Raw genomic sequence first — 27,575 nt, forward strand, 5'->3', positions numbered from 1 at the left:
GAAAGAAATCAAGGAAGCGAAGTATCATTCAGGAGAAATTAAATTATAACCATATTATTTTTCATAAATATCTGTAACTTTTACGTTTTATGATTGAATTGAAATTTTGTTAATATTTGATCAATAAAAGTATTAATTTTTCTTCAATATGCAATAATTATTTAAAAGACTCACTATATCGAGTTTATTCAGCTGATTTATTCCTGATTACATTTTTCGAAAAAGTAGTAATTATTTCTGTGTACAATAAAGAGTTTGATTGGCTTTAATTACTAACTCCGATGTGCATTTATCCATTTTATCGACATCAGGCATCTAGAGTGAATCAAGCATATATTTTATTCCACGTAATATGGATGTTATCCGTTAAATAACTGTTCAATTCCTGTCACGATTTTATTCCCAATTAAAGGAGACATTGCTAATTATTCCTGAAATTTAGTCCGGAATTCGATGTCACCTAAGTCACCCAATTACGGACACCAGTATATGAAATGTTTTGTGAAATTCATGTGATCGCTGTTATCATTTCCTGAGCATTTGCACCTTTTTGCAACATAGCCTTTTGCTCATACCTACAGCAATTCTGACTGTCACCTCTGATAACTGGGTTTCTTATCGTTCGATAAGTGTCTGCAAATATTTTTCATCAATATCCAATCAAAATTCCCATTTTTATCAATAAGTACATTAAAATTAAATTAAATAAAAAAATTAAATACATTCAAATGAAAAATGCATTCTGCATTTTTAATTCGAAATTTCTTGTAAAAAAACAACAACAGTAAAACTGCATACTTCAAAATATTCCATTGAGAATGGTTAAACCAGTGATTCTTTTGGCATTCTCTAATAGGACTGAAGACAACTCAATTAACTTTAAGTATCAACTAATAATATACTGATATTTATTTCTTGTAAGAACGAGTTTGCTTTACTTTCTCTCAATTTCATGTTTTTCATACCTACAGAAAAGTTCAAGTGTCTCTAGATCTTCAGATTTGAGTTCTCTTAGACAATCTGAGGATTGCTTAGAATACGTCACTTTTATAAGCACTTCAGATTAAGCAAAGCTTTGCGAACTTTCTTTTCCACCATTTAGTATTGAAATTAGTTCTCATATTGAGGCCTGCACCAAAATGCTCCTTACAATATATTAGTCATATTCATATACATGGCACGTCTAAATGTACCATATTTTGAATGGAAGTATTTTCCTGCAAGTATTTATCAAAATAAATACTTGCAGGAAAAATAACAGTATAATTTTTTTTCTTACGATGTCTTTTCTATTGGCGTTTTAAAGTACTCCACCTGCTGTTGAATACACATAAGTGTACCTGTTGCGATCAGCTTTCAAATCAATCTATCTACCGCTTTTCATTAAAAAAATGTTCCTCCTTGTTTTCATTGTGAATCATTTTACATCTGTTCTCATGTTATAGAAGAGATATTCTAAAGTTCCTTCCTGTTGATCACTTTTTCATAACATTCTGATGTCCAATGTATTTCGCAAACTATTGTTAGGTAAATTTTAAAACAGGAAGCTAAATCAAACCTATTTTCAACATCAATTTAGTACCCTTACAGAAAGACACCGCTGCATTTCACATCCGATTCTAAGTACGAATTAATATCTCAATATAAAGATTTCTTATGCAATTATTTGAAATTAAATCTAATTGAATAGAACTATCTAATAATTGTTAATTTATGGAGAGGTTTACCACAACAGTTCCTTGGATCAAACGAGAAAGGAATGTAGCGGCAGTTGTTGAGTTTGCTTCTCTCATCTGGTTTAAACCTTTCTGGATCAAAAACTTCTGCATTCGGAAATATTTGTTCATCACGATGAAGGATGAAAATAGGTACGTAGACTGCTGTAACTTTAGGGAGGAGATGACCCTCTGGAAATAACAGTTCAAATACAAAGTATGTACACACCGATATGACACATTTTATGTATATGAATTCAACTTAACTGATAATAAGTCTTATCTGTGGGGATCTAATTAGCCTGTCCACTCTCCATTCAGCAGTTGTAGGTTAGAATCACATCCTTGGCATGGATGGTTGTGATTGATCTTAGGTGAGAGATAAATACTCGTGTAATCGGTTGGTGTGAATTCACTGCTCAGCCTACTGAATTGGAAAGTGAGTTTAAGGAATCCACTTTTCCGTCTGAAATGGAAAAAAACATTCTGTGTTTGGTCTTTAGAGCAAGGTTAAAAAGAATACTTTTTTTATTAAACAAGGTTTAAAAAAAACGTACGACAGTCTTGATAACCACAGTTCCTTCCACAATTACACTGGGAAATCCCTTGCTCTCTTCCTTACTGACTTGAACAGAAAAAAAACATCTTCAGTGGTTGACACTGAAGAACTTATATGCTTCCATCGTGTATCCTTTCATTCGCATATCAGGCAGATTTTGCACACTGAAACCAATCCATTTCTTATACTTCCCCTCAGATTCTTGGAGAATTTAAAACCATAAAAATGGGATAACAACCTGCAGATTCCAGATTTTAGCGTATTCCACAACCACGTCATTTGATTTGCCATCGCAATCTTTGCAATATGCCCTCGAAACTTCCATTCCTGTCAGCAATTACCCCCACTGTCTTCGTCATCATCAGTTACCTGGAGTTTTATTCCATCATATAGCTCATTCGTGATGTGTTCTTCAAAGGGCATCACTTTACGCCTGTCCAATTTGAACAGGTAGCTAATTAACTTTAACCATACTCCCAGTCACTCAAATATATCATCCAGGATCTCTCCGTCAAAATAATTTATTATCGCTCGTTACTTTTTATCATCATCAACAATGAACTCAATACTTCCCTTCAACTCATAGGAGAGGAGTTGAATGAGGATGTACAGATCTCAGTAGTACATAGCTAGACACTTGCCTTATCACGTACTAAACTCTGCGACAAAATATTCTTTCTTAGCTCTCTATCAGAAAACTTCTAATACAAATCAATTGATTCATGTCCATTCTTATTTGCTCTAAATTATTTATTACAGTTCTGAGTGAAATACTCTCAATTAACTTTACAAAAATTAGCGAGTCACTGACTAATCGTTTTCTTTATCCATTTTCAATATCCGTTTATAATGATATAAGCAAATTAATAAGAAATGACCTTCCCTTGATAACAGCTTGTTGCCCCTTGTAGAGGTATCACATTCATATCCATCTGGCCCTGAATTCTATCCTTTACCTATTTCTCCAATAACTTAACCACTACTTCATAGATAATGATTTTACTCTAATTTTATATCTCTATCTTGAAACCTACTCTATGCAGTGGCATTATTTAGACATTTTTCCACTAATTTGGCTGATTCCCAGCAGGGAAACTCAAATTAATCAGTTTGGTGAGAAGAGTAGTTCTTGTCTATCGTTCGGTATTACAAGGAATTGAAGGTATCTGACAATGTGTCGAACGACATGGTTTTATTTTTCATTTATTTATTTTATTTTTACATATTCAGGAAAGTTTTCTTAAGCCTTTCTTTAGAATCCCCCGCCCAATAATAAGATGGGGTTTTGGGTGATAAAATTTCATCTGCCACATAAGAAAAATTATGAGCATCCCTGTTGGAGTAAGTAGTCGAATCAGCGGCATGTTTGGTAATACCGGATTCGTTTTCCACGCATCCAATCGAGCCGACACTTATAGTGGCATGTGTGATCCACCAAACGTTTTCTTTCGGTCAGTTTGAAAGAATAAAAAAGAACCTTGTCTACCTGTTGAGAAACGTTGTTCAAAGATCGAGTTTAGTGGTGTTTAATGGAGTCGTGTGCCCTTCCACAATGAGTCGGTAGACTTCTTGGAGGTGTCACATAATAACAGCAGCAATAAATAAACTAAAAGAGAATAATCAGGTGCTCTAATCATTGATTAGAATTTATTCTATAGAAATTATTTTCCCAACGATTTAACCTCTGGACGGTATGTCTGGTCAGACGCTATATTGAGGGTATGCATGTCATACTGATTATATTCAAGTAACGTTATTAGAATTAGTGTTGATATTAGTATATGAGCTCCTTATATATTTTGACGGCTTATCCATTATATTGTATTATATTTTAGAGTAAGCATCGTTCAAAAAGTTTATAGTTTTTTGATGAAGTAGAATTACACTAGGGTAACTCGTAAAATAAAAAAAAGCCCATCCGAAATGAAATACCTTAAGTTGGATAGTAGTATATTCGGGTCAAAGACTATATTTCTTTATTTATCTTTAAATGAGTATGAAATCAATTAAAAACTAGAGGCAAACAAATCCAGTGAAGTAAGACTTGGCATAAAGTTAAAGACTACTACTGGGTGTATTCTGATACATGAAATGCAAAGCAAATAAAACAAAACAGCATTTTCTATTTATAAGTACTGCTTAGATGTCGGTGAATAAAAATAAATAGTGAATTTTCCAATAACTGATGCAGTATTTCAGCAATGTTCAAATCTCTCTCGTGGGAAACAGGTCAGATAAAATTATACTGACATCGAATACTTTGATGAAGTATTTTATAAATGTGGAAAAATCCAAAGATTGCTAAGAAAAGTAACCGGTATTTAGAACAGGAAGGGTACCGATTGAAAGATCCATATCTGCGACAGAAAATGTTCGACACAAACTTGAGGAAAATGCTCGCATTTTAGATATGTATTCTATGTGATGTAGGTTTTCGTAGATTGAATCCATTGCTAGGGATTCAATTTCATTAAGGTTAAATAAATAGGTTACTCGAATGGCTCCTAGTGACTACAGTGATTTACGTTAAGTAATATGAGGCAAACTAAAAATATTCTCAAATGTTTACCATTCAGGAATTAGGGATATCAGAGTGCAAGAGGAATTTTGTCATTTACATTATCTACAGCAGACGTGGAAAACATGATATTTAATAATATATAGCTACGAATTAACAGTGAATAATCAATTATCAGAACAATTTCATGCAATTGGAGTCTAAACAAGTTGTTCGCTGCTTATGACTATAGATTTGTTAATTTATAGGATCAATATCCAGATAACTGAAAATTATGTAGTTAGGATTTCGTCTGTCTAAACAGGATCTATCAACAGGAGTAATTCAAAAAAATCCTGTTACGTTTTCAAAAGATTTAAAACGATATCAAACAAACTTACGGGAATTGCTGGATGGGATTGAGAAAGGGATTCTAAATGACAATGTAAATGTGTTAATGTGCAAAATATGTTTTGTGTTAATTAGTTTAAATAAGTTCGCCTAAATTACTTTTTACAGCAAGAAATCTAATACGTTATTTGCAAATGTTTATGTCGAAAATGGTAAGTAATAGTACAAAAATGCATCACGGGGAACAAGAGTTACAGATCTTAACCCTCCAATAATTTTCTTTATAGGAGAAGATGACAAGATACGCAAAGGAAACCCTACTCAGTTGATAAGTTGAAATCATCAATGATATATCTCCCATGGCAGTAAATCGACTTACGTCAGTATAGGCTCATAGAGTTTTCATTATATTCTATTAAAAGGTGGCATTGGATTTAATACTTTTTGGAGGGAAGATAATTTTCAGTACATAGCAAGATACGGGAGAACGAGGGATCACACATGGAAATTGTGTATTATTGTGGATAGCAAGGGTGTTATGCCTAAATGTTTTACCTGGAGAGATGATAGAATGGTTTCCAGAGAATTTTATTTTCATGATGAAATTAGCGATGATATCTAATACTCTAAATAATTAAGCATATGACGGTATTGGATGCGATATGTTCATTCCACTATCTGATGAAATTTTGAGAGGCAAGCTTTCTTCTAGAAGGACTAGTAGATACGCAAATGCTCTCTCCACGTGTTGGAGACAGCGCCTACACTGTCCATGCCCAGAGATTCGAGCCTCCCGTCCTCTTGGTGGGAGAGTGGATACACTAATTATTCGGTCAGCTAGGCCGACTATACTTTCATCAGCGCTCTTTTCTTGTAGCTCTCAACTTTGGCCATCAAATTTCCAATTATTAGAAGTGAAAGAAAAGAGAGAAGTTTCACAAGAATACTGAGGGATTATTTGAAGAAAGTTCTCCTTCTGGGTTTAATAACTTTATTTATTGAATTTGGCATAAAGAGACGAAGCCTATCCTTACGTTATAAACAGGTATGTAGAATAGATTTTCATTTTCTATTGCCTGTCCGTGCAACGCTGAGACACGATGAAAATATAATGAAGAAAACATCATATGAGTCCTTGATTCCCTGGAGGTCTCCAATAATAATAATAATAATAATAATAATAATTGTATTTTCTTTTTTACAGTTAAGGAGAAACATTTATAGATTTTTTTCTGCAGAAACTTTTGTAAACAAGCACTGCACAGAGAATTAAATTAGGGTGTGTGTGTGTGTGTGTTATGTTGATACAGAATTAATATTTTATAATTCCAATTACAGTAATTCCTTGAATAATGCGGTTAATACTTTGCTAAAATGTTCTTCACGTGTACAACCACTCTGTTTTTAAAATATTATCATGTACTGCGTTCGAAACAGCAATTACAGTATTGCTGATAAAGAAATAAAATGAATTAATTAAAATTGTTTATCGATCACAACCGTGCTGCACAAAAGCTGATTTAACAGGTTTTGTGCAGCACGTTTACCAAAAAAACATGTACGAAACAGCTGTTACTGCGTTATTTTAAACGTGGGTTATGCAGTCAGCTACCATAGTAAAGAATTTAGATTTAGTTATTAACCGTGAATACTCGTGTGTATATATATATATATATATATATATATATATATATATATATATATATATATATATATATATATATATATATATATATACATATATATACAGTATATATATATGAACTCCTGGAATATATCTGAACAGATTGTACTAATGGTGATAGCTATTGTTATGTTTCTCATTGAAGAAAATAATAATAATCGACTGTATAACGCACACTATTTCTGACATTATAATATTGCGTTTGGGACCACGGGATTGCGATAGAAGTCAGTTTTGGCTTATATTTTACTCTAATACTTACCAAGCACAATGATCTTCGTACAATGACGACCAATTATTGGGGCAGGGGGATATAGGCGAAGTGTTTCCTAATGAATAAAAATAAATACATTAAAAGAAAAGAAGTATAACTTATATTTATGATAAGTTATAGCAGACAATAGCGAGGTTTCTATGAACAAATCCTGCTGTTATTTTTAATTCAAAGCAAAAGTAAATCAATGATATCAGTTTTGCAACATTACTGTTATTATTTCACGACATCCATGATATGCAAAGTCGTGGTATGGAACACAAGGAACACACAGTCTCTTCACATAGAATAGCCTAATCATGAAGCATTCACGTTAAAATCATTAAAACCCAAATTGCGAATTATTTCCTTTATGAGGACATTAGGTTTAACGTAAAGGAAAGAGTCAACTTGAAGGAACACTTTGATCACATCATTCAGAACTCTCTCGATGATATCCAGACTGTTCTTTCGCTGCATAAGGTGAAGTTTCTACCGATACTTGCTTTCATATTACTTACCAATTGCTGGCTGTTGTGGTTTACCCAAAGGATTTTCTGCTTTCTATTACTTTTTTTAAATTAAAGAACTTCGACTTTAAAATAGCAAAAAGAATATTCCCAGGAGACACCACGTAAGCAAATAAAATAAAACTAGTGTTTTATATTCGTCCATGATATAATTGTAAATAAAGTACTTGAATTTTAATTATGCAGCATACAAGATATTCGCAAGGATTTTTCCAATAATCATTTGCACCGATAAATAATTAATTACGTTCACTTACCTGGTACACACCTCGGTTTACCATCATTCGCCTTCATTCCACTCACCATAGATTACCCACCGATGTCTGTCAGCTATCACTAGCCACGAAACAGCCACATCACATTTGCTCCACTTTAAATAATTATTTTCATTGTGGTAGTGTTTCTAATGCATTTTTAAAGTCCCAGCAGTATCATGGTAGTAACATTTTCCTTTAATCAATTCCACAGCCCATTCATTATAAAATGTGAACAAATTACTAAGACAGTACCCTTATTTTCTAAAGCAGTGCTCCCTTGGAGTATCGGATTCCTATTCACTCATTCCTGATTTAACCCACTCCCGACATAATAAGTGGTCAAGATAAAAAGTAGTTTGTAACTGCTGTCTCGAAGCCACCTTTATAATGCAACTATCTTACAATCTTTTCACGCCATTGGAACCATTCCTCAGTTTAGAATTCGATTAATGTTCTTAATCTGATTTGCTGTAAGTATTCATAGCCACATTGGTGTAGCACACAAGCCGACATAACGCCTATTCCCACTAATAGTATATTCGTATTGATATTTTCCAATATGTTGAGCATCTTTAGTTTTTCTGCCTCAATCCTCACATCAGCCCCTCTCTAACATTAGTAGCTGTAAACTGTAAAGTCTATACAGGGCTAATACACAAACAATAATCGCGCAGCAAGCACATTTGTGAAAAAAACCTAATGAAAACTACAACAGTAAGAAATCATTCTTTCCTCAAGCTTCACACTATGCCTTGCTCTTACCAGTTTTACGACTACTAAAGCCCACCTACTAATTTTCCCGTGAGGAAGTTCGAATATTTTCTCGGATCTCACCTATATATCAATTGCCATGTCGGAATTATCTCATCAGACGCATAGTGAGGCGTAAAACTATGAACCACAGAAACTAATTAAAATTTTCATCTATTAATGAAACTAATAAAAAAAATGTTGAAATTTACCTTTATCACACACTCCATATATGTCAGTTTCTTCAAATCATCTCACGTTACAACTTGGTCACTGTTATGCCCAAATACTGAATTAATTTCTTCGTGGATCTTGTCTTGTACATGAGAATCAAACACGACGCAATACAGAGTCCACATCAATGCTATTGATGTAGTGTCTTGACCCTAATTGAGATAAAGAAATAACTTATATATAACATATATAAACAAATGATAAATTTTTATACAAAATTATTTTAGTATACCATTATCCAAACATTCTAACAACATGTTTTACACAGAGAGAAGTATATCTCAAACTGTTCCACTAAATTTACACATTGAAATGCAAATATAAATTTAAGATTTTATAGTATGATATATAACAAACGTTACTCATGATACATTCTACCCAGCCTTTTTGGACTTCGGAAAATAAGGAAAAGAAACTAGAACACATACAACAATAATAATAATAGCATTATTATTATTCATATCTATCTCTATCTATATCTATCAATAATTGCTATCGTATTATCTTCCTTTAAATTTGATCAATAACAAATGAAGAAATTTAAAGTTTCCTTTTAGGAAACTTTAAATTAAACTTTAATTTAACCTTTAAAAGGAAACGTTCGAAGCTCAACACAAAAACTTCTGACACCATACGTCCACACATTCGAAATAAGTGGATTTATTAACAGGCCTGAAGAACTGAGAATTTCTGGCAGAGTAAAAAAAGGAAGAAAAAACATCAACCTCAGAGAATTAGTATACTAACCGATTAGCTGGCTTGAATCCGTAATTATCGTTAAAGGGAAATGGAAATAAATCATGATATAACGAGCAGCAAAATAAATCCTTGCTCAATAAATGCTAGAGGATGTGCCAGAGTACTGCGAAACAGACTCCTCCTGCATTATATCCTTGCCCAATGGTCATAAATAGTTATGCAACAGGAAACTTACCTCCATTCCGCGAGCAAAATTTCATATCAGCACTAGAAGAATTCGCGCAATCTTCTGCCATACAATTCCACTAGTCACTACTGGAATCCACAAAAAACACCCGAAATTTATGTATCGTCGATAGCTTTCATACTCGCATTCATTAGAACTCAGCCCGGGAAGTCTGAGTTCTAATGAGTGCGTCGAAATTCATATCCATATATAATGAAATACATATAATTAATGTATACATACCAAAAGACGAACAGCTTGCAGTTCACGTACCAGAGTTTGTCCAAAATCACCTCAGTAAAGTGAATGAAGACCACCTCATACAGGCAGAGGATTTCAACTTCATTCTGCATCTTGTAATGGACTGACATTAATGTTCGAGTCTCACTAGCTCAGCTTCTCCAGAATGTAATCTATAGCTACGAGCTAACTGATATCTTCCGACACCTGAACCCCCATAAAACGTGTTCTCCTGGATGGCGTAATGTGGTCCTACCAGATCCGTATACAAGACATATGTATTATATGTATTATACATATAATACTATATATTACATATAATACATATAATATAATAATATTATATATATTATATATCTATGCACACGAAAACCTTCATAAGGAACAACACATACCATCCCTCTTATGCATCAGATTATGATTCCATCCTTCTGAGAATCTTCACCCTGGACACACCGGACACAAAGGAGTAACGTATTGGGTGTTCAATAACAGCTTACTACATGACATTGAATATCTCAAAACCTCCAGAAAGCTATATCGCTACTCTCATCGGAAACATACCTACTTTTCGGCTAATTTCTGATTGTTGGTCATTTTTTACGGCTAAAGTCAGGATAGTTACTCAAAAGCATAGTCATCAGCGAAATTTTAAATAGACATTCAGTCTTTAACAATCTGCAACAAAACCAGCAATTAGATCATCCGGACTCTGAGAAATACCAGTCCCAATAATCCCACATACATTCGCATCCAGATCACTGCAAAATGAGCTACGATAAGAGAGCCTACAAATTATATCTTTTCATTGGAAAATTCCAACAAGTGTGCAACGCCATTTCTGCTATAAAAATAGATATTTGGAAGCATTATAGAAGATGACGATGAGATCCTCTTCTATTCCTTCCAGTACTATGAAAAACCCTATGCCAATCTAACTGAACATCTATCTATGCTACTGATATAATTCTCTCTGATGTAAAAATGGCTCTGAGCAGCAACACAGAATAAAACAGAACCCCCCATGAGGCTACAAGATTTTGCAACTCTGCCTGCACCCCTTTACTAAAAGATAAATCTCCTGGCATGGACGAGCTCACAGTTTAATATCACAAACGCTCCTACTGGGAACAGCTTTGATCTATCGTCTACAGAATATATCATATGTCGAATGCAATACGGCTTACCCCACCCCAATATGAAAACGACTGTTATTAAATCAGATATTAAATTAATAGCCAGAATATTAGTGGAGAAGTTTTCACCTGAAAAGTTACAATACTGTAAGTATTTGACTATTTTACAGAGCCATTTGTTAATAATATTACAGTCAAATAAAAAGTAACATAGAAATTAACAGAGTATATATTACAGAGCTAATATTCATTTGAAATAATAAGAAATAACTATTTATTTGTTGTGCTGGGAAAAAAAATTTCTAAAAGAAAACGCAACGGTGAGTTCAAAACCTTGTTTGTCGCATATATCCATTACTTCTTCTTCCTATCATGGAATATAGGCCATGTGGCCTGTTCCGGTCTCATGCCATCTCTTTCTTGGTCTTCCGATCCTTCTTTTTCCACTTATTTTGTATCTGTATAATATTTTTGGTAGTCTGCTGTTGTCCATTCGATTTAAATGTTCTAGCCATTTTTCCTTATACTGTCTTATGTAGTAATTAATTGGTTTGATTTTTAGGGATTGTAAGATTTCTTTATTTGTTTTGTGGTCCCACTTGGTATATCCAGCTGTTTTTTCTGAGGAACTTCATTTCTGCTGTTTGAATTCGTTTCTCATCTTTCCTTTTCATGGTCCATGTTTCGCTTTCGTATAGTAGAGTTGGTTTTGACAAGACATTATATAGTCTGATTTTAGTGTGTTTTTGTACCAGGGATGGCTTACATATACTATTTATTAAGCCATTTACTTTGAGAAAGTTTGATATTTTAGTGTCTATGTCTTTTTCTTCTTCGTATGATAGATCACATCCGAAGTATCTGAAAGTGTTTACTGTTTCTAGTATTTTATTATCTATCACTATTTTGCTTCTTATTGGGTTTTCTCCTTTGAATGCCATTATTTTTGTTTTTTCTTTGGATATTGTCATATTATATTGCTTTGAGATATCATTTAATGATTTTAATGATCTTTGTAAGTCATCTTCTGATGTAGCTAATACTATTTGATCATCTGCAAATAGTAGTGTATCTATCTTCATTTGCGGGGTTATTTGTATACCAAATGGGTTATGCTGTTTCCAGATTGTTAATATTTCATTTATATATATATTGAAAAGCAGAGGTGAGAGGGTACATCCTTGTCGTACTCCTCTTGATATATCTTTCCATTCTGAGGTGTGTTCTAATTTAACTGCTATTTTATTTCCTGTATATATTTCTTGAATAGATTGTAAAAGTTGGTTTGGTATGTTTAAATTGGTTAATATTTTAAACAATTTTTGTCGACTAATTTTGTCAAACGCTTTTTCATAATCAATAAACGCCACATGTGTTTCTTTTTGAAATTCTCTTCTCTTTTCTATTAATAATTTTAAAGTAAAATTTTGATCTATGCAGGATCGGCCTTTTCGGAAGCCATTTTGTTCTTCTAGTAATTTGTTTTCTACAATGCTGCTTAGTTTCTCTTTTAATATTCCTGAATATATTTTATATCCTGTATTCAGCAGGCTAATTCCCCTATAATTATTGCAATTGTCTTTATTTCCTTTTTTATAGATTGGGATGACCAGTGCTTTTTTCCAAGAGTTAGGGGTTTTTTCGGACATCCAAACCATATTAAAAATTTTCAAAAGTCTTTCATTAAATTTTTCACCTGCATTTTTGTATAGTTCTATATTTATATTTTCTTCTCCTGGCGTTTTCCTATTTTTCATCTTCTTTATTATATTTTTCAGTTCTAACATTGTGATATTTTCTATTAGGTCATTCTTTGTCTTATAAAATTTTAATTCATTGTTCTCATCTGTCCAGAGATTTTGGAAATAGGTCACCCATTTTTCTAAATCTATTGTTTGTATTTTTATCTTTTCTTTTATTTCTTTATTCATGTATTTTATTACTTTATAGGTTTTAGGTTGTGGCTTAAATAAATCCTTTTCTAGTTCTGTTACGAAATTGTTCCATCTTTCTCTATGTTTTTTCCTTACTTCTCGTTTTGCAATTGCACTATTTCTTTTATACTCTATTTCTGCTTCTATTGTTTTGGAATTAAGCCATTTCTGGTAACTGTTCTTTTTGGTTTTTATTATATTTTCTATTTCTTTGTTCCAGTCTCGTAGTCCTCTTTTTCTAATCCATTTGTGCTTTATTCCTCAGGTTTCTGTTGCTGCTTTTGTGAGAATTTGTTTCAAATTTTCCCATTCATCTTCTATGTCACCCTATTTCCTATTCATCTTCAACTTAAAAACAGAAACCACACATGATTCATGTGTGGTTTCTGTTTTTAAGTTTGTGCATTTTTGATATTGTATTCTAACTTGAGGATCCTGTAATGAAGAGATTTTGTAGCTTGGCTGGTAAGAATTTTCAATTCTATGTGTTTTTAGCCACTTTGGTTTAAAACGAATTTTTGCTGATACCATATAATGATCAGAGTTTAATTCAAAGCCTCGATATGCTCTTACGTCTAAAATTAACTCCGCTAATTTAAAATTTGTGATAACGTAGTCAATTACTGATTTGTATCCTCTGGCTGACCAAGTATATTTATGTATTTCCTTGTGTTTAAACATTGAATTCATTATTCTCATATTATTATAAATGACAAAATCGTGGAATCTGCGACCATTTTGATTACATGTATCTTCGCCAAATTTACCTGTGTTTATTTTGTATTTTTTGTTTCCTATTCTGGCATTTAAATCTCCTGCTAGCAGTAAATAGTCAGTTTTGTTTGTTTTATCTATGGCATTCTGTAATTCTTTATAAAATATATTACTGTCTTCTTCTTTTCCCTCTTCTGGTGCATATGCACCAATTATTGTTATGTGGCCTCTTAATGTCTTGAGTCTAATTTCTATTAGGCTTTCGTTCAAATAGTTGTAATATACAATATTTTTCTTTAGGGATTTATGTACCATAATAATTTACCTGCTTTTGCTCTTTCTTCTTTTTTACCCTACTGTAGATTTGTATATAGTTGTTTGTTTCTTTTGTACCTTTTTGTTTTTTCTTTGTTTCTGTTACTATACATATCTTTATGTTAGCTTGGTTTAGTTGTTTATCAAGTTCTTCTCCTTTGTGTGCAATGCTTCTCACATTCCATGTTGCAATCTTCATTATGTGTTCCTTTTTCCAATTTCGTTTACCGTTTCCTGGGTTGTGGTCTTTTCCCTGACAGTCCGTCCGGCTTTTCTTTGCATAAAACTTGAAAGTATTTTGAATTTCCCCAGGACAGGTTACTAACCTGTCGCTGGGTAAGTCCAGTGGTATGGCTGCTACCTAACGCCTCTGGACAGGCAGATCTAACAGCATTTACTCTGTTAGGGTGTTAAGGTAATACCGCCCATACTCGGTCGCCAGTGCCTCGTTTGTACTTTTAGAACAGGAGGAAGGTGAGGTTGACATTTGAGTGGGAGAGGCTATGTATTGTGCTTCACCACCTCTTCCACTCCCCATTACTTAAAATTACTAATGCTAAACAAAAAAATAAATAAAATAAATAAATTTCAGTTGCAGAAATAGGTTAAGAGCACAAGGAATTGCAGGTAAAATTAATAGTCAATATTGGTTTTAAAAAATTAAATGTAAGCATTAATTTACTACAGCAATAATTCCCCATGGGAATGAAGAATGAATAATTTTAGGATATCTAATCACTTATTCATATGTAAGTATTTGAGAAACATCGAAACTTGGGAAAATGATACCTTTTGAACAATACCGCAATTTACGGATGTGACTCATGTCACCATCATGAAAAACCCCTTTGAAGAAAACCACGATTTGTAGTAACCTTTCTCTGGAGGGATATTGCTCATGAGGATGACATGGCATCTAAGGGCTGAAATCTAAAGGACGAAGTACTCAACTATTTCAGTTTAGAGTATTTACAGAAGTTTCGTTCTTTGTGGTTTTTGTGTTTGTGTTGTGGTGTGGATATAAAATTCAACTATTTTGGAATATTTTTTTGGAATATTCGTATTTAGAAGAGCCATCATGGAAAGCTGTAAGTAATTTTAAATTACCATTAGAATTTCTAGAATACATACAAAAGATTTTTTAATCCATTTAACTGTCCGTTTATTTTAATTTATTTATTTTAAAATACCGTAGAGACACCAGCATATAATGAAATTATTCAGAAAAGCACAGTACCAAGATGTTCCCATTCTGGAAAGAAATGTAAGTTAATATTTTTTTAACTTAAACGTAAATATTGATAATTGTAATTTCAATAATCAATGCTCATATGTTTCAGTAAGCATAATTCTAATACTGAAATTTATTTTATTGAGTTTTTATGCATTCGTGATAACTGTAAATTCCTATTTCTGTATATTGCATTGTAAATAATATCTGTAAAAATAAATATGTAAACTTAAAATAACAAACATGATGTGTTATGTATGTTTAAGTAAGATCACTTTCGAAATCGCCGTGAATTCACACACTATTTGTTTATTTATTTATTTATTGAACTTAGATCTTAATTTTAGACAACTCAAAATATTCGGATGAATTATGAATAAATATGAATTTGAATTAGAATATGAATATAGAAGAAAATACAGATGAGCTATGGGAAAAAAAGTGTGAGTGTCTGAGGGACACCAGTATATAATGAAATTATTCAGAAAAGCTCGAAACACACTGCCGCTATCACGAGGTTCTTTAAGAATTCTCACCCTTTAACAGGAAAGAAATACCCCAAAATGTATTGGAAAATTAGTACAGCCATCTATAGAAGAAAATAAAACTGTATGTTTGAGTGACATTAGTATATATAATTAAATTATTCAGAAAACCCTAAACACGGCACCATCATGATTCTACTCTACTCTAAGAATTTCCACCCTTTAACAGGAAAGAAATACCCATAATGTATTGGAAATTAGTAAACCCATCTATAGACAACCAAACAAAGCATGATGACAATGACGGATGTGTGTCACCCTGGGAAAATTCCAAGATATCTTATCTCAAAAACATCGCCCACAATTCCATAGCCAAACCAAAATACCATTTGATGTCCCTGACAGATGAGGGCCCCAGCGAAATTGCAAACATTCCAAACTCTATAACAGCAAACATTAACGTCATGATTCCTTATCTTATCTTATCTTATCTTGATCTGGTCAGAATGCACCACCAATCACAACACAAATCCTTATCCCTACCATCACCCATAATTCCATACGCAAACCAAAACACAAGAACTCATGTCACTGATATTATGCCCCCAGGGAAATTCCTAACATTCCAATCTCATGACTTCACGCCCACAATGACGTCATCTTCTTATCAACCAATGACGTCACGATTCCTTATCTTATCTTGATCTTGATGTGGTCACTAGTGCCTACCATACTACTGAGGCTATTGACTAAACTGCTTCTTCTTATAATGAGCAGTGTTACCTTCTTACGAAATATTCAGGGATGAGTTTGGAATCTAAGGCTGGTGTGCAGATTTTGTGTAGTAAATTTATATCATAAATTTACTTGAACTCGTGAGATAGGGTCTCAGAATATATTTTGCTTACAGCCATTGTACTAGAGAAGAAAACTGTCACTCTTATTCATCCTTAATAGCTGAAGGTGGTTTTCCTTTACTTGCACTTCTCGAAAAATCACTCGATGCTTATGAAAATCGTTTGGCTATTAGTACACAACAATTCTTGAACTCTCTGGCTGTAAAGATTTTAATGAAGATCCATAATAAGAATTATATTGAAAACTTTTTAGAGTTCCAAATTTCATTCCATCAGCATCATTTTGTACATGTAGAAAATGGGTAAAAAATCGAACTTATGTAATTATGGAATAATTCCTATCTAGCTGTCTGTATGCATTGGGTTTAATAAATTAATATGAATATCACACATTAAAAATGTAGACTAAACGAAAAGAGATGGCAGTGTGATTTCAATGAAATTTTATTCACTTTTTGCATTTACAGATAGAAGAAATGAAAATAATTAAACCATCTCATTTTTTTAAAATTCCTCAAGCAGTAAGTTCACCTGTTTAAATTTCATTAACGTAGCTAGCCAAATTAGTATTCTCATTTCAATACTGGATTCGTATTTATTATAAATCAAGATCAACTATTTTCTTTTCTTTTTAGATATCGGTACATCATGCAAATAAATCTTAAGTTTCAACAGAACATTAGTACATTTAGTGGTTATCCATTTAGTATTTCATTATAGATAGGTTTTCTCCCTTGGTTGGAATTTAATGCGAATCTTGTTAACTGGTCTTGTAACAATTTCAACTGTATAGTTTCTGTGATCCATCAGGTCCAGAGAATGAATCGTGAAGTTACGAAAAATATGGCTTAAAGCCACTTTTAATTCCGTCATGGCATACCTCTGACCTGGAAAGAAATGCAGGTAATGAGGTATCAGTGAGAAGAAATTAAATTATAAACCACATTATTATTCATAAATTTCTCTGACTTTTATTTATGATTTAATTGAATTTTTGTTAATATTTGATCGAAAAATTGTTAGTTTTTCTTCAAATATGCAATAATTATTCAAGAGACTCCCTATATGGAATTTATTATGCTAATTTATTCCTGATATTTTTTTCGAAAAAGTAGTAATTATTTCTGTGTTCAATAAAGAGTTTGATTGGCATTAATTACTAACGCAGATTAACATTTATCCATTTTATTGACATCAGGCATCTAGAGTGGATCAAGCCCATATTTCATTCCACGCAGAGAAGTAATCTGGATGTTATCCATCAAATAACTGTTCAATATATGTCACGATTATACTCCCAATTCCAGGAGAAATTAAGCAATATCTTCACCACTTGTTCGACCTCCAATTAATTGGTAACCTCCAACATTGTCCTACGAACTTTATGTGGAAAAGGAATCTGCAACCCTACCATTTATTCTAGCAGACGACATCATTGCCAAAACCATATGTGTTATGCCAATGATTATACAGCGTCTACGGACGAAACAAATATGTCACCCAATTTCGGACACCAGTAAATGGAACGTTTTCTGATATCCATGTGATCGCTGCTATCATTTTCTTCTTTTTGGAAGAGAAGCCAATTGCTTATACCTATAGCAATATTGCCTGTTACCTCTGGTAACAGGATACACATGTTTTTTATAGTTCAATAAGTGTCACTGCCAATATACATACACACTGCATGCTACTTTCTTAATTTGACATGTCTTGTAATAAACAACAACAGTAAAATTACACACTTCAAAATATTCTATTGTTAATGGTCAGACCCGTCATTCTTTTGGTATTCTCTAAGATGAATGAAGACAACCTAACGAACTTTAATTATTAAGTAATAATATATTCTGATATTTAATAATATATACTGATATTTATTTCTCCTAGGAACGAGTTTGCTTTGCTTTCTCTCAATTGCATGATTTTCATACCTACAGAAAAGTTCAGGTTTCTCAAGATCTTCAGATTTGAGTTCTCATAGACAATCTGAAGATTGCTTAGAATATCACTTATACAAGCATTTTAGATTCAGAAGATCTTTGCTAACTTCATTTTCCACCATTTAATATTGAAATATAGTTCTTATATTGAGGTCTGAATCAAAAACCTCCTTACGATATATTAGTCATATTCCTAACGTGACATGTTTTCCTGCAAGTATTTATTTAGATAAAAAAATACTTGCAGGAAAATTTCCCAGTGCATTATTTTTTGCACGATGTCTTTCTATCAGTGTTTTAAAGGAGTCCTTGAAAACACTGATACTGAATACACATATGTGTACCTGTTTACTGTCAGCTTTCAAATCAATCTATCTACCGCTTTTCATTTTAAAAATGTACCTCCTTGTTTTCATTACGATTCATTTTACATCTGTTCTCCAGTTATAAAAGAGATATGCCAAGGTTCCTTCCTGTTAATCACGTTTTCATAAACTACTGATGTGCTATGTATTTCACAATCTATTGTTAGGTAAATTTTAAACGAGGAAGTTAAATCTTTAACATAAACTCAGTACCCTTAGAGAAAGACACCGCTGCATTCCACTTCCTAATCTAAGTATGAATAAATATTTCGATACAAAGATATTAAATTATATTCAATTTGAAATTGAATTAAATGAATTAAGCCATCTTATGATTATTAATTCATGGAGAGGTTTACCACAACAGTTCCTTGGACCAAACGAGAAAGGAATGTAGCTGCAGTTGTTGCGTTTGTTTCCCTCATCTGGTTTAAACCTTTCTGGATCAAAAACTTCTGCATTCGGAAATATTTCTTCGTCACGATGAAGGATGAAAATAGGTACGTAGACTGCTGTGCCTTTAGGAAGGAGATGTCCCTCTGAAAATAACAGATCAACTGTAAAGTACATCTTCACCAATATGATATATTTTATGTATATAAATTCAACTTAATTGATACAAATTTTATCTGTGGCGATCTAATTAGCCTGTCCACTCTCCAATCAAGTTAGAATCCAAACGATGGGATTCTAACCAACAATGTAGGTTAGAATCCCATCGTTGGCATGGATGGTTGTGACTATCCTTAGGTGCGAGATAAATACTCCTGTAATCGGTTGTGGTGAATCTACTGCCCCGCCTACTGGATTGTCTGAAAGTGAGTATAAGAAGCCACTTTTCCGTCTGAAGTAGAAAACAACGTTCTATATTTGGTCATTAGAGCAGAGTTTAAGACTATGGAAGAAATAAATAAATGTACGACAGTCTTGATAACCACAGTTACTTCCACAATTACACCTGGCGATCCCTTGCTCTCTCCCTTACTGCCTTGTATAAAATAAGAAAAAAATCTTCAGTGTCAACCCTTGAAGGACTTATATGCTTCTATCGTGCCTCCTTTCTTTCGCATATCAGCTATATTTTTCACCACTGAATCCTATCCACTTCTTCTACCATCCCAGAATCTTGGAGAATTTAAAGCCTTATAAATGGGATAACAACCTGCAGATTCCAGATTTTAGAATATTCCACAATCCCCGTAATTTGATTTCCTCTCATCGATTTGCTCTCAATAAGTCCCCGAAACTTAAATCTATGTCAAGAGTTATTCCCAGTTTCCTGTCGTCATCAGTTACCTGCAGTTTAGTTCCATCATATGGCTCATAGCTCATGATGGGTTCGTCCCAATGGGCATCACTTTACTCCTCTCCAATTTAAACAGGTAGCTAATTAACTTTGTCCATACTCCCATTAACAGTATCATCCAAGATCTCTCCGTCAAAATCATTTATTATTGCTCGTCACTGTTCATCATCATCAAAAATTAACTCAGTACTTCCCTTCAACTCATTTCGTATGTCATGAATGTACATAGGAAATGAGTTGAATGAAGATGTACAGATCTCAGTAGTACACAGCTACTCACTTGCGTTGTCCAGTACTACTCATCTCCACCACAAAGCATTCTTTCATAGCTATCCTTCAGCTGATGTCTAATCCAAATCACTGATTCATATCCACGCCTATTTGCTATAAATTATAGATTACAGTTCTGAGTGGAATAATCTCAATTACCTTTACCAAGTTTAGCGCGTTACTGATTGACCGAATTCTTTATCCAATTTCAATGTCAGTTTGTTATAAAACTATTGCCCTTTTCAGAGTATCACATTCATATCCACCCAGCTCTGAATTCTACCCTTCACCTATTAATCCAATACCTAAACCACTACTTCATAGATGATGATTTGACTATAATTTATTATTTCTGTCTTGGAACCTCCTCTATGCATTGGACTATTTAGACATTTCCCCACTAATTTGGCCGTTTAGCAGTGAGACTCAAATTAATCAGTTTGGTGAGAAGAGTAGTTCTTGTTTATTGTTCGGCATTATGAGGAATTGAATGCATTTCTGACAATGTGCATATGGACATGTTTTTTTTTTTCATTTATTTATTTTATTTTTACATATTTAGCAAAATCTGCTTTAGAGACCACCCATAGAACGTTTTATGCCTCTGGGATCCTTCAATAATAAATGTGTGTCTTATGGGTGGGGGTGTATGGTGATAAAATTTCATTTGCCACATTAGAAAATTATAAACATCTCTGCCAGTGGAAGCAATCGAATCTGCGGCATGTTTGGTAATATCGGATTCGACATCCACCCGTCTAATCACACATGACACGTGTAGAATCATATGTGAATCTACCAAACGGTTTCCTTCGGTCAGATTAAAAAAAAAAAAAAAAGAACCTTGTCTACCTTCTGACAATGATCGATTTGTTCAAAGTTGTTCAAAGATCGAATAAATTTGAAATATGCTTAAAAACAGGTTTAGACAAATTGGCTAAAAAAACATAAACGTTTGAGTGAAAAAATACTATAAGAGTTGATGAGCCAAGATGGCCTTGTATGTTGATAATAATAGTGTAGTTGTCGGATTAAGTAGAAGAGGCAGCGAGTTTAGTGTGGCATCAACAAATAAAATAAAAAGAAACAATCGGTGCTCTAATCATTAAGGAGAATTTATTATAATGGCATCAACAAATAAAATAAAAAGAAACAATCGGTGCTCTAATCATTGAGGAGAATTTATTCTATAAAAGTAATTTTCCCAATGACTTAACTTGTGGACGCTATATATGCACAGATGCTATATTGATGGTATGCATATTCATAACGATTATCATCAGCTAACGTTATTAATATTAGTGTCGATATTAATATCTGAGCTCCTGATATATTTTGACTGTTTACAGATTATATTGTATTGTATTATACAGCGAGCATGGTTCAAAGTTTTTGTGATTATTGATAAAGTAGGATTCCACTAGGGTAACTGGTAAAATAAAAAAGTCCATCTGGAACGCAGTTTGCTAAGTTGCATAATAGTGTATTCGGGTCTAAGACTATATTTCTTTATTTATCTTTAAATGAGTATGAAATCAATTAAAAACTGGAGGCAAATAAATCCAGTGAAGTAAGACTTGGTACTGCTTTGATGTAAGTGAATTAAGTAAATAGTGCATTTTCCATTAACTGATGCAGGATTAGTGCAATGTTCAAATCGCGGGAACAGGTGAACTAAAATTATACTAACATCGAATACGTGATGAAGTATCTTTTAAGTGTGGAAACTCCAGAGATTGATAAGCTAAGTAAACAGTATTTAGTACAGGAAGTGTACCGATTGAAAGAGACATATCTGCGACAGAAAATATTCGACATAAACCTGTAGAAAATGTTTTCCTTTTAGAGATGTATTCTAGGTGATGTATGTTTTCGTAGATTGAATCCATTGTTTTTGTGCATGACATAAACAGAAAAACAGGGGATTCAGATTTAAGCTTAAGGACAAATAACTGAAGTTACTCAGTGGGAAGAGAGGTGAAGAATATTTTCTTTAGGTTGATTGCAAAAAAGGCTATTCGAATGGTTCCCAGTGACTACAATGATTTAAGTTAAGTATTATAACGCAAATTAAAAATATTCTCAAATGTTTACCATTCAGGAATTAGGGATATAAAAGTGTAAGAGGAATTTTGTCATCTATGTTATTTAGAGCAGACGGTGGAAACCATGATATTTAATAATATATCGCTGACAGGGAATGATCAATTATCAGAACAATTCCATGTAATTGGACTCTAAACAGCTTGTTCTCGGCTCATGACTAGAGATTTATTAATTTATGGGATCAATGTCCTAATAACTGAAAATGATTTAGTTAGGATTTCGCCTGTCTAAACAGGGTCCATCAAGAGGATTAATCCAAAAAAATCCCGTTACGTTTTAAAAAGAATTAGAACGATATCAAAGAAATTTACGGGAATTGCTGGATGGGGTTGAGAAAGGAATTCTAATTGACAATACAAATGTGTTAACATGTGTTAATGTGTAAAATGTGTTTATGTGTTAATTAATTTAAATAAGTTCGCCTAAATTATTTTTTACAGCAAGAAATTTAATAAGTGAATTGCAAATGTTTATGTCGAAAAAGATAAGTAATAATACACAAATGCCTCACGCGGGGCAAGAGTTACAATTCTTAGCCCTCAGCAATTTTTCTTTATAGGAGACGATGACAAGATACGCAATATCGACTTACGTCAGAATAGGCTAATAGAGTTTTCATTATGTTATTTTAAAAGGTGACATTGGATATAATATGGATAAAACATTCGATATAACACGCAGTGCACAGAGAATTAAATTAGTGTATGCGTGAGGGTGTGGGTGTTTGTGTGTGGGTGTGTGTGTGGGTGTGCGTGTGGGTGTGCGATGTTGATAGAGAATTCATGTTTTATAATTGGAATTACAGTAATACCTTGCATAATGTGGAAAATACTTTGCGAAATGTTCTCTACTCGTGCAACCACTCTGTTTCTAAAAACATTTATCATGCATTATAGTGCAATGCGTTCAAAAAAGCAGTTACAGTATTGCTGATAAAGAAATAAAATGAAATAATTAAATTTTTTTAGCGACCACAGCCGTGCTGCACAAAAGCTGAATTAACAGCTTTTGTGCAGAAAAAAACATGTATCAAAACAGCTGTTGCTGCGTTATCCAAATGTGGGTTACGCAGTCAGCTATCATAGTAAACAATTTAGATTTTATTACAAACCGTGATATACTCGTATATATAGCGAAATCCGTGCTACTCTAAACTAACTATGCAACTTAGTGCTGCGCTAATAATACTCATCATTTATATTAAAAAAAAGTATTAGAATTCTTGTATCATAACTAACTCCTGGAATATTTCTGAACAGATTGTACTAATGTTGATAGTTATTGTTGTGTTTCCTCTGAAGAGAATAATCGACCGTATAACTCACACTATTTCAGACAATATATTGCGTTAGGAACCACGGGATTGCGATACAAGTCGGTTTTCTGTTCATCGGATGCCTCTTATAATTAGTCATAGCCTTGGACCAGTACATTTGAAATATTGTGATATCCAGTATCTTTTACCCTTTTATCTATTATGCAAGCCAAGCTTATTTATTTAAACAAATTTACATTTTTTTAAAATAAATTCGTCTAATCTTAAGAAATTACTGCATTAAACTTTTTCTTGTTTAATATATTTTTTATTAAAAAGATCCTGGAATTTTAATTCTTCTTATGCGGGTACAAACATTTATGCTTGTGCAATAAATTTATGAATAATAGAGTGTGTCTTATGTTCTTAATTTGTGGTTCTTTGATCAGAAAAGATACATATCAGCTCGTAATGCTATTCTAAACGGCCAGATCAGTACATTTTTCGTTTTGTATTTAATATATTTGATTTCTTAATTTAATTAATGTTTTGTTTAATCATATTATTTATTAGACTGTAACGATAAAAGTATAATGAATTTCATCGAACTGTTGCTTTTGTAGTCTTTCAAACGCTAAATCATTGGAGTTAATGAAAACAACAGGGTGACTCTGGGGGTATCAGCCAAGAAACACCGATCTCAAAAATCAGCATGAATTGAGATGTTTTGCATTCTATAAAGAGGGAAGAGTTCATCCAGTAAGATATTTTACATGGCTTTGCCGATTTATATCGTAACGGGCTCTGTTAAAGTAAAAGATAATTCGGGCGTATCACTACACAGTATGCCTTAAACACATAATAGTGCAATTAAATTTGACGTGGCTTACGGCTGTAATGCACACTATTCCCACGCTTGTAAATGATCCTACAGTTTGGTGGCATTCGTAATTCTAAGTAAAACTGTACACATATTCAATTTAATTATGCATCGTCGATCCGAAGCAACCCTTTTAAGCCGATTGAATCAGAATTTCTCTGTCGTATAAACCTTCGGTGTTACTGTGAAGATATGTTTCTAAATAAGATAAGCATAGTTGACAGATATGGCAAACGGTGCTGAAAGTTATGTGTATATAATTAACCTGACAGTTTAAAAAAACGATTTAAAATTTATATTTTTGCATTGATCTGAAGAATCTTGAGTTTTCATAAAATTATATATATATATATATATATATATATATATATAAACTTATATTTTACTCCAATACTTACCAAACGTGACGTCCTTCGTACAATGACGACCAATTATTGGCGCTGGAGGATATAAGCGAAGTGTTTCCTAATGAAGGGAAAATAAATAAATAAAATAAAACAATTATAATATTTATATTAAAGTTCTAAAGTTATACCAAAAACAGCAAGATTTCTATGAACATATCCGGCTGTTATTTTTAATTCAAAGCAAAAGTAAAAGCGATGATATCAACTTTGCAACATTACTGTTATTATCGCATGATATCCAAGAAATGCAAAGTCGTGATATGGAACACAAGGAACATACAGTCTCTTCACATAGAATAGAATATTCATGAAATATTCATAGTGAAATCATTAAAACCCAACTTGCGTTCTTTATTGTCTCAGAGATGTATGTTCTGAATTATTTCCTTTACGAAGAAATTAGATTTAACGTAAATGAACGAGGGACTTGAAAGAACACTTTGATCACATCGTTGAGAACTAGGTCGATAAAATCGAGACTTTTCTTCAGCTGCATAAGGTGTAATTTTTACCGATACTTGCTTTCATTTCACTTGTCAATCGCTGGATGGTGTGGTTTACCCGAGGGATTTTCTCCTTTCTATTTCTTTTATTTTTTTAAATTAAAGAACTTCGACTTTAAAATAGCAAACAGAATATTCCAAAGAGCCACTACATAAGCAAGTAAAATAAAATTAGGGTTATAAATTCGTTCATCATATCATTGTAAATAAAGTACTTACATTTTAATTATTCAGATAACGATTGCAACGTAGCTTCATACAAGATATTCGCAAGGATTTGAACATAGACAACAGTATTCTTCAATAATTATTTGCACCAATAAACAACGAATTACGTTTGCTTACCTGGTGCACTCCCCTATTTACCATCATTCGCCTGGATACCACTCACCATAGATCACCCACGGGTGTGTGTCAGTTATCACTAGCCATGCAACAGCCACATATCCATTCACATTTGCTCCACTTTAAATAATTATTTTCGTTGTGGTAGTCTTTCCAATGCATTTTTTAAAATCCAGTAGTATCATGGTAGAAACCTTTTTCTTTATTCAATTCCACAGCCCATTCATTATAAAATGTAAACAAATCACTAAGGCAGTACCCTTATTTTCTAAAGCTATGCTCCCTTAGAGTATGGGATTCCTATCCTCTCATTCCAGATTTAACCCACTCCCGACATAATAAGTGATCAAGATAATAAGTAGTTTGCAACTCCTATCTCGAAGCCACCTTTGTAATGCAACTATCTTACACTCTTCTCACACCCTTGGAACCATGTCTGAGCTGAGACTTCCATTGATGTTCTTCATCAGATTTGCTGTAAACACAACAATCGCTCAGCAAGCGCATTCGTGGAAAAAACCTCAGGTAACTACAACGGTAAGAAATCATTCTGTCCTGAAGCTTCACACTATGCTTTGCTCTAACCAGTTTGACGACTACGAAAGACCATCTGCTAATTTTCCCCTGAGGAGGATCGGATATTTTCTCCGATCTCACCTATATACTAATTAACATGTTGGAATTATCTCATCAGCAGCATAGTGAAATGAATGAAACTAATAAAAAAAGATTGAAATTTACCTTTATCACGCACTCCAGATATGTCAGTTTCTTCAAATCATCTGACGTTACATCTTTGTCACTGTTATTATGCCCAAACACGGAATCAATTTCTTCGTGGATCTTCTCTTGTACACGAGAATAAAATGCGATGCAATACAGGGTCCACATCATTGTTAATGCTGTAGTGTCTTGACCCTAATTGAAATAAACAAATAACTTATAAAATAACTATATATATCATATAGAAACAAATGGTATATTTGTATACTAAGTTATTTTAGTATACCATTATCCAAACCTTCTGACAACATGCATAAGATAGAGAGAGAAGTGTATCTCAAACGGTTTATAGTATAATATACAACAAACGAAACACTCATTTATTTTGAAGTGAAAAATCTGGTATTGCTCAATGGTACATTCTACCGAGCCTTTTTTGGCCTTAGAAAAATAAGGAAAAGAAACTAGAAAAACATATAACAATAATAATAACATTATTATTATTATTATTATTCGTATCTATCTCTATCAATACATTTAACTATCGTGTTATATATCGTTTAAATTCGTCTACTAACAAATGAGGAGATTTAGAGTTTACTTAAGAAAGTTCGAGGCTCAACACAAAAACTACTGACATCATACGTCCATACAGTCGACATCAGTGGACTTATTAGTTAGCTGGAAGAACTGAGAATTTCTTGTAGAGGAAACAAAGCAAGAAAACATATCAATCTCAGAAATTTAGTATACTACCCTATCAGCGGGCTTGAATCCATCGTAATTAACCTTAAAGAGAAAGGGA

The 27,575-nt window shown here is 33.0% G+C and overlaps 1 protein-coding gene across 1 annotated transcript in view; it reads right to left on the bottom strand.

The window, feature by feature from the left end:
- Window positions 1-27,575, bottom strand: part of LOC150099445 (cytochrome P450 4c3-like) — a 161,695-nt gene that overhangs the window by 95,624 nt on the left and 38,496 nt on the right. Inside the window, exons 5-9 of the mRNA XM_090404357.1 lie at window positions 26,789-26,965; window positions 25,191-25,257; window positions 19,335-19,514; window positions 7,069-7,135; window positions 2,616-2,707 (exon numbers count right to left, since the gene is read on the bottom strand). Coding sequence (XP_090260483.1) covers window positions 2,616-2,707; window positions 7,069-7,135; window positions 19,335-19,514; window positions 25,191-25,257; window positions 26,789-26,965 — 583 coding nt within the window. The remainder of the gene's footprint in view (window positions 1-2,615; window positions 2,708-7,068; window positions 7,136-19,334; window positions 19,515-25,190; window positions 25,258-26,788; window positions 26,966-27,575) is intronic.

This window comes from Typopeltis vanoorti, chromosome 14 (genome assembly GCF_054136105.1).
Source record: "Typopeltis vanoorti isolate ZY-2024b chromosome 14, IOZ_Tvanoo_1.0, whole genome shotgun sequence".
Classification (NCBI taxonomy): domain Eukaryota; kingdom Metazoa; phylum Arthropoda; class Arachnida; order Uropygi; family Thelyphonidae; genus Typopeltis; species Typopeltis vanoorti.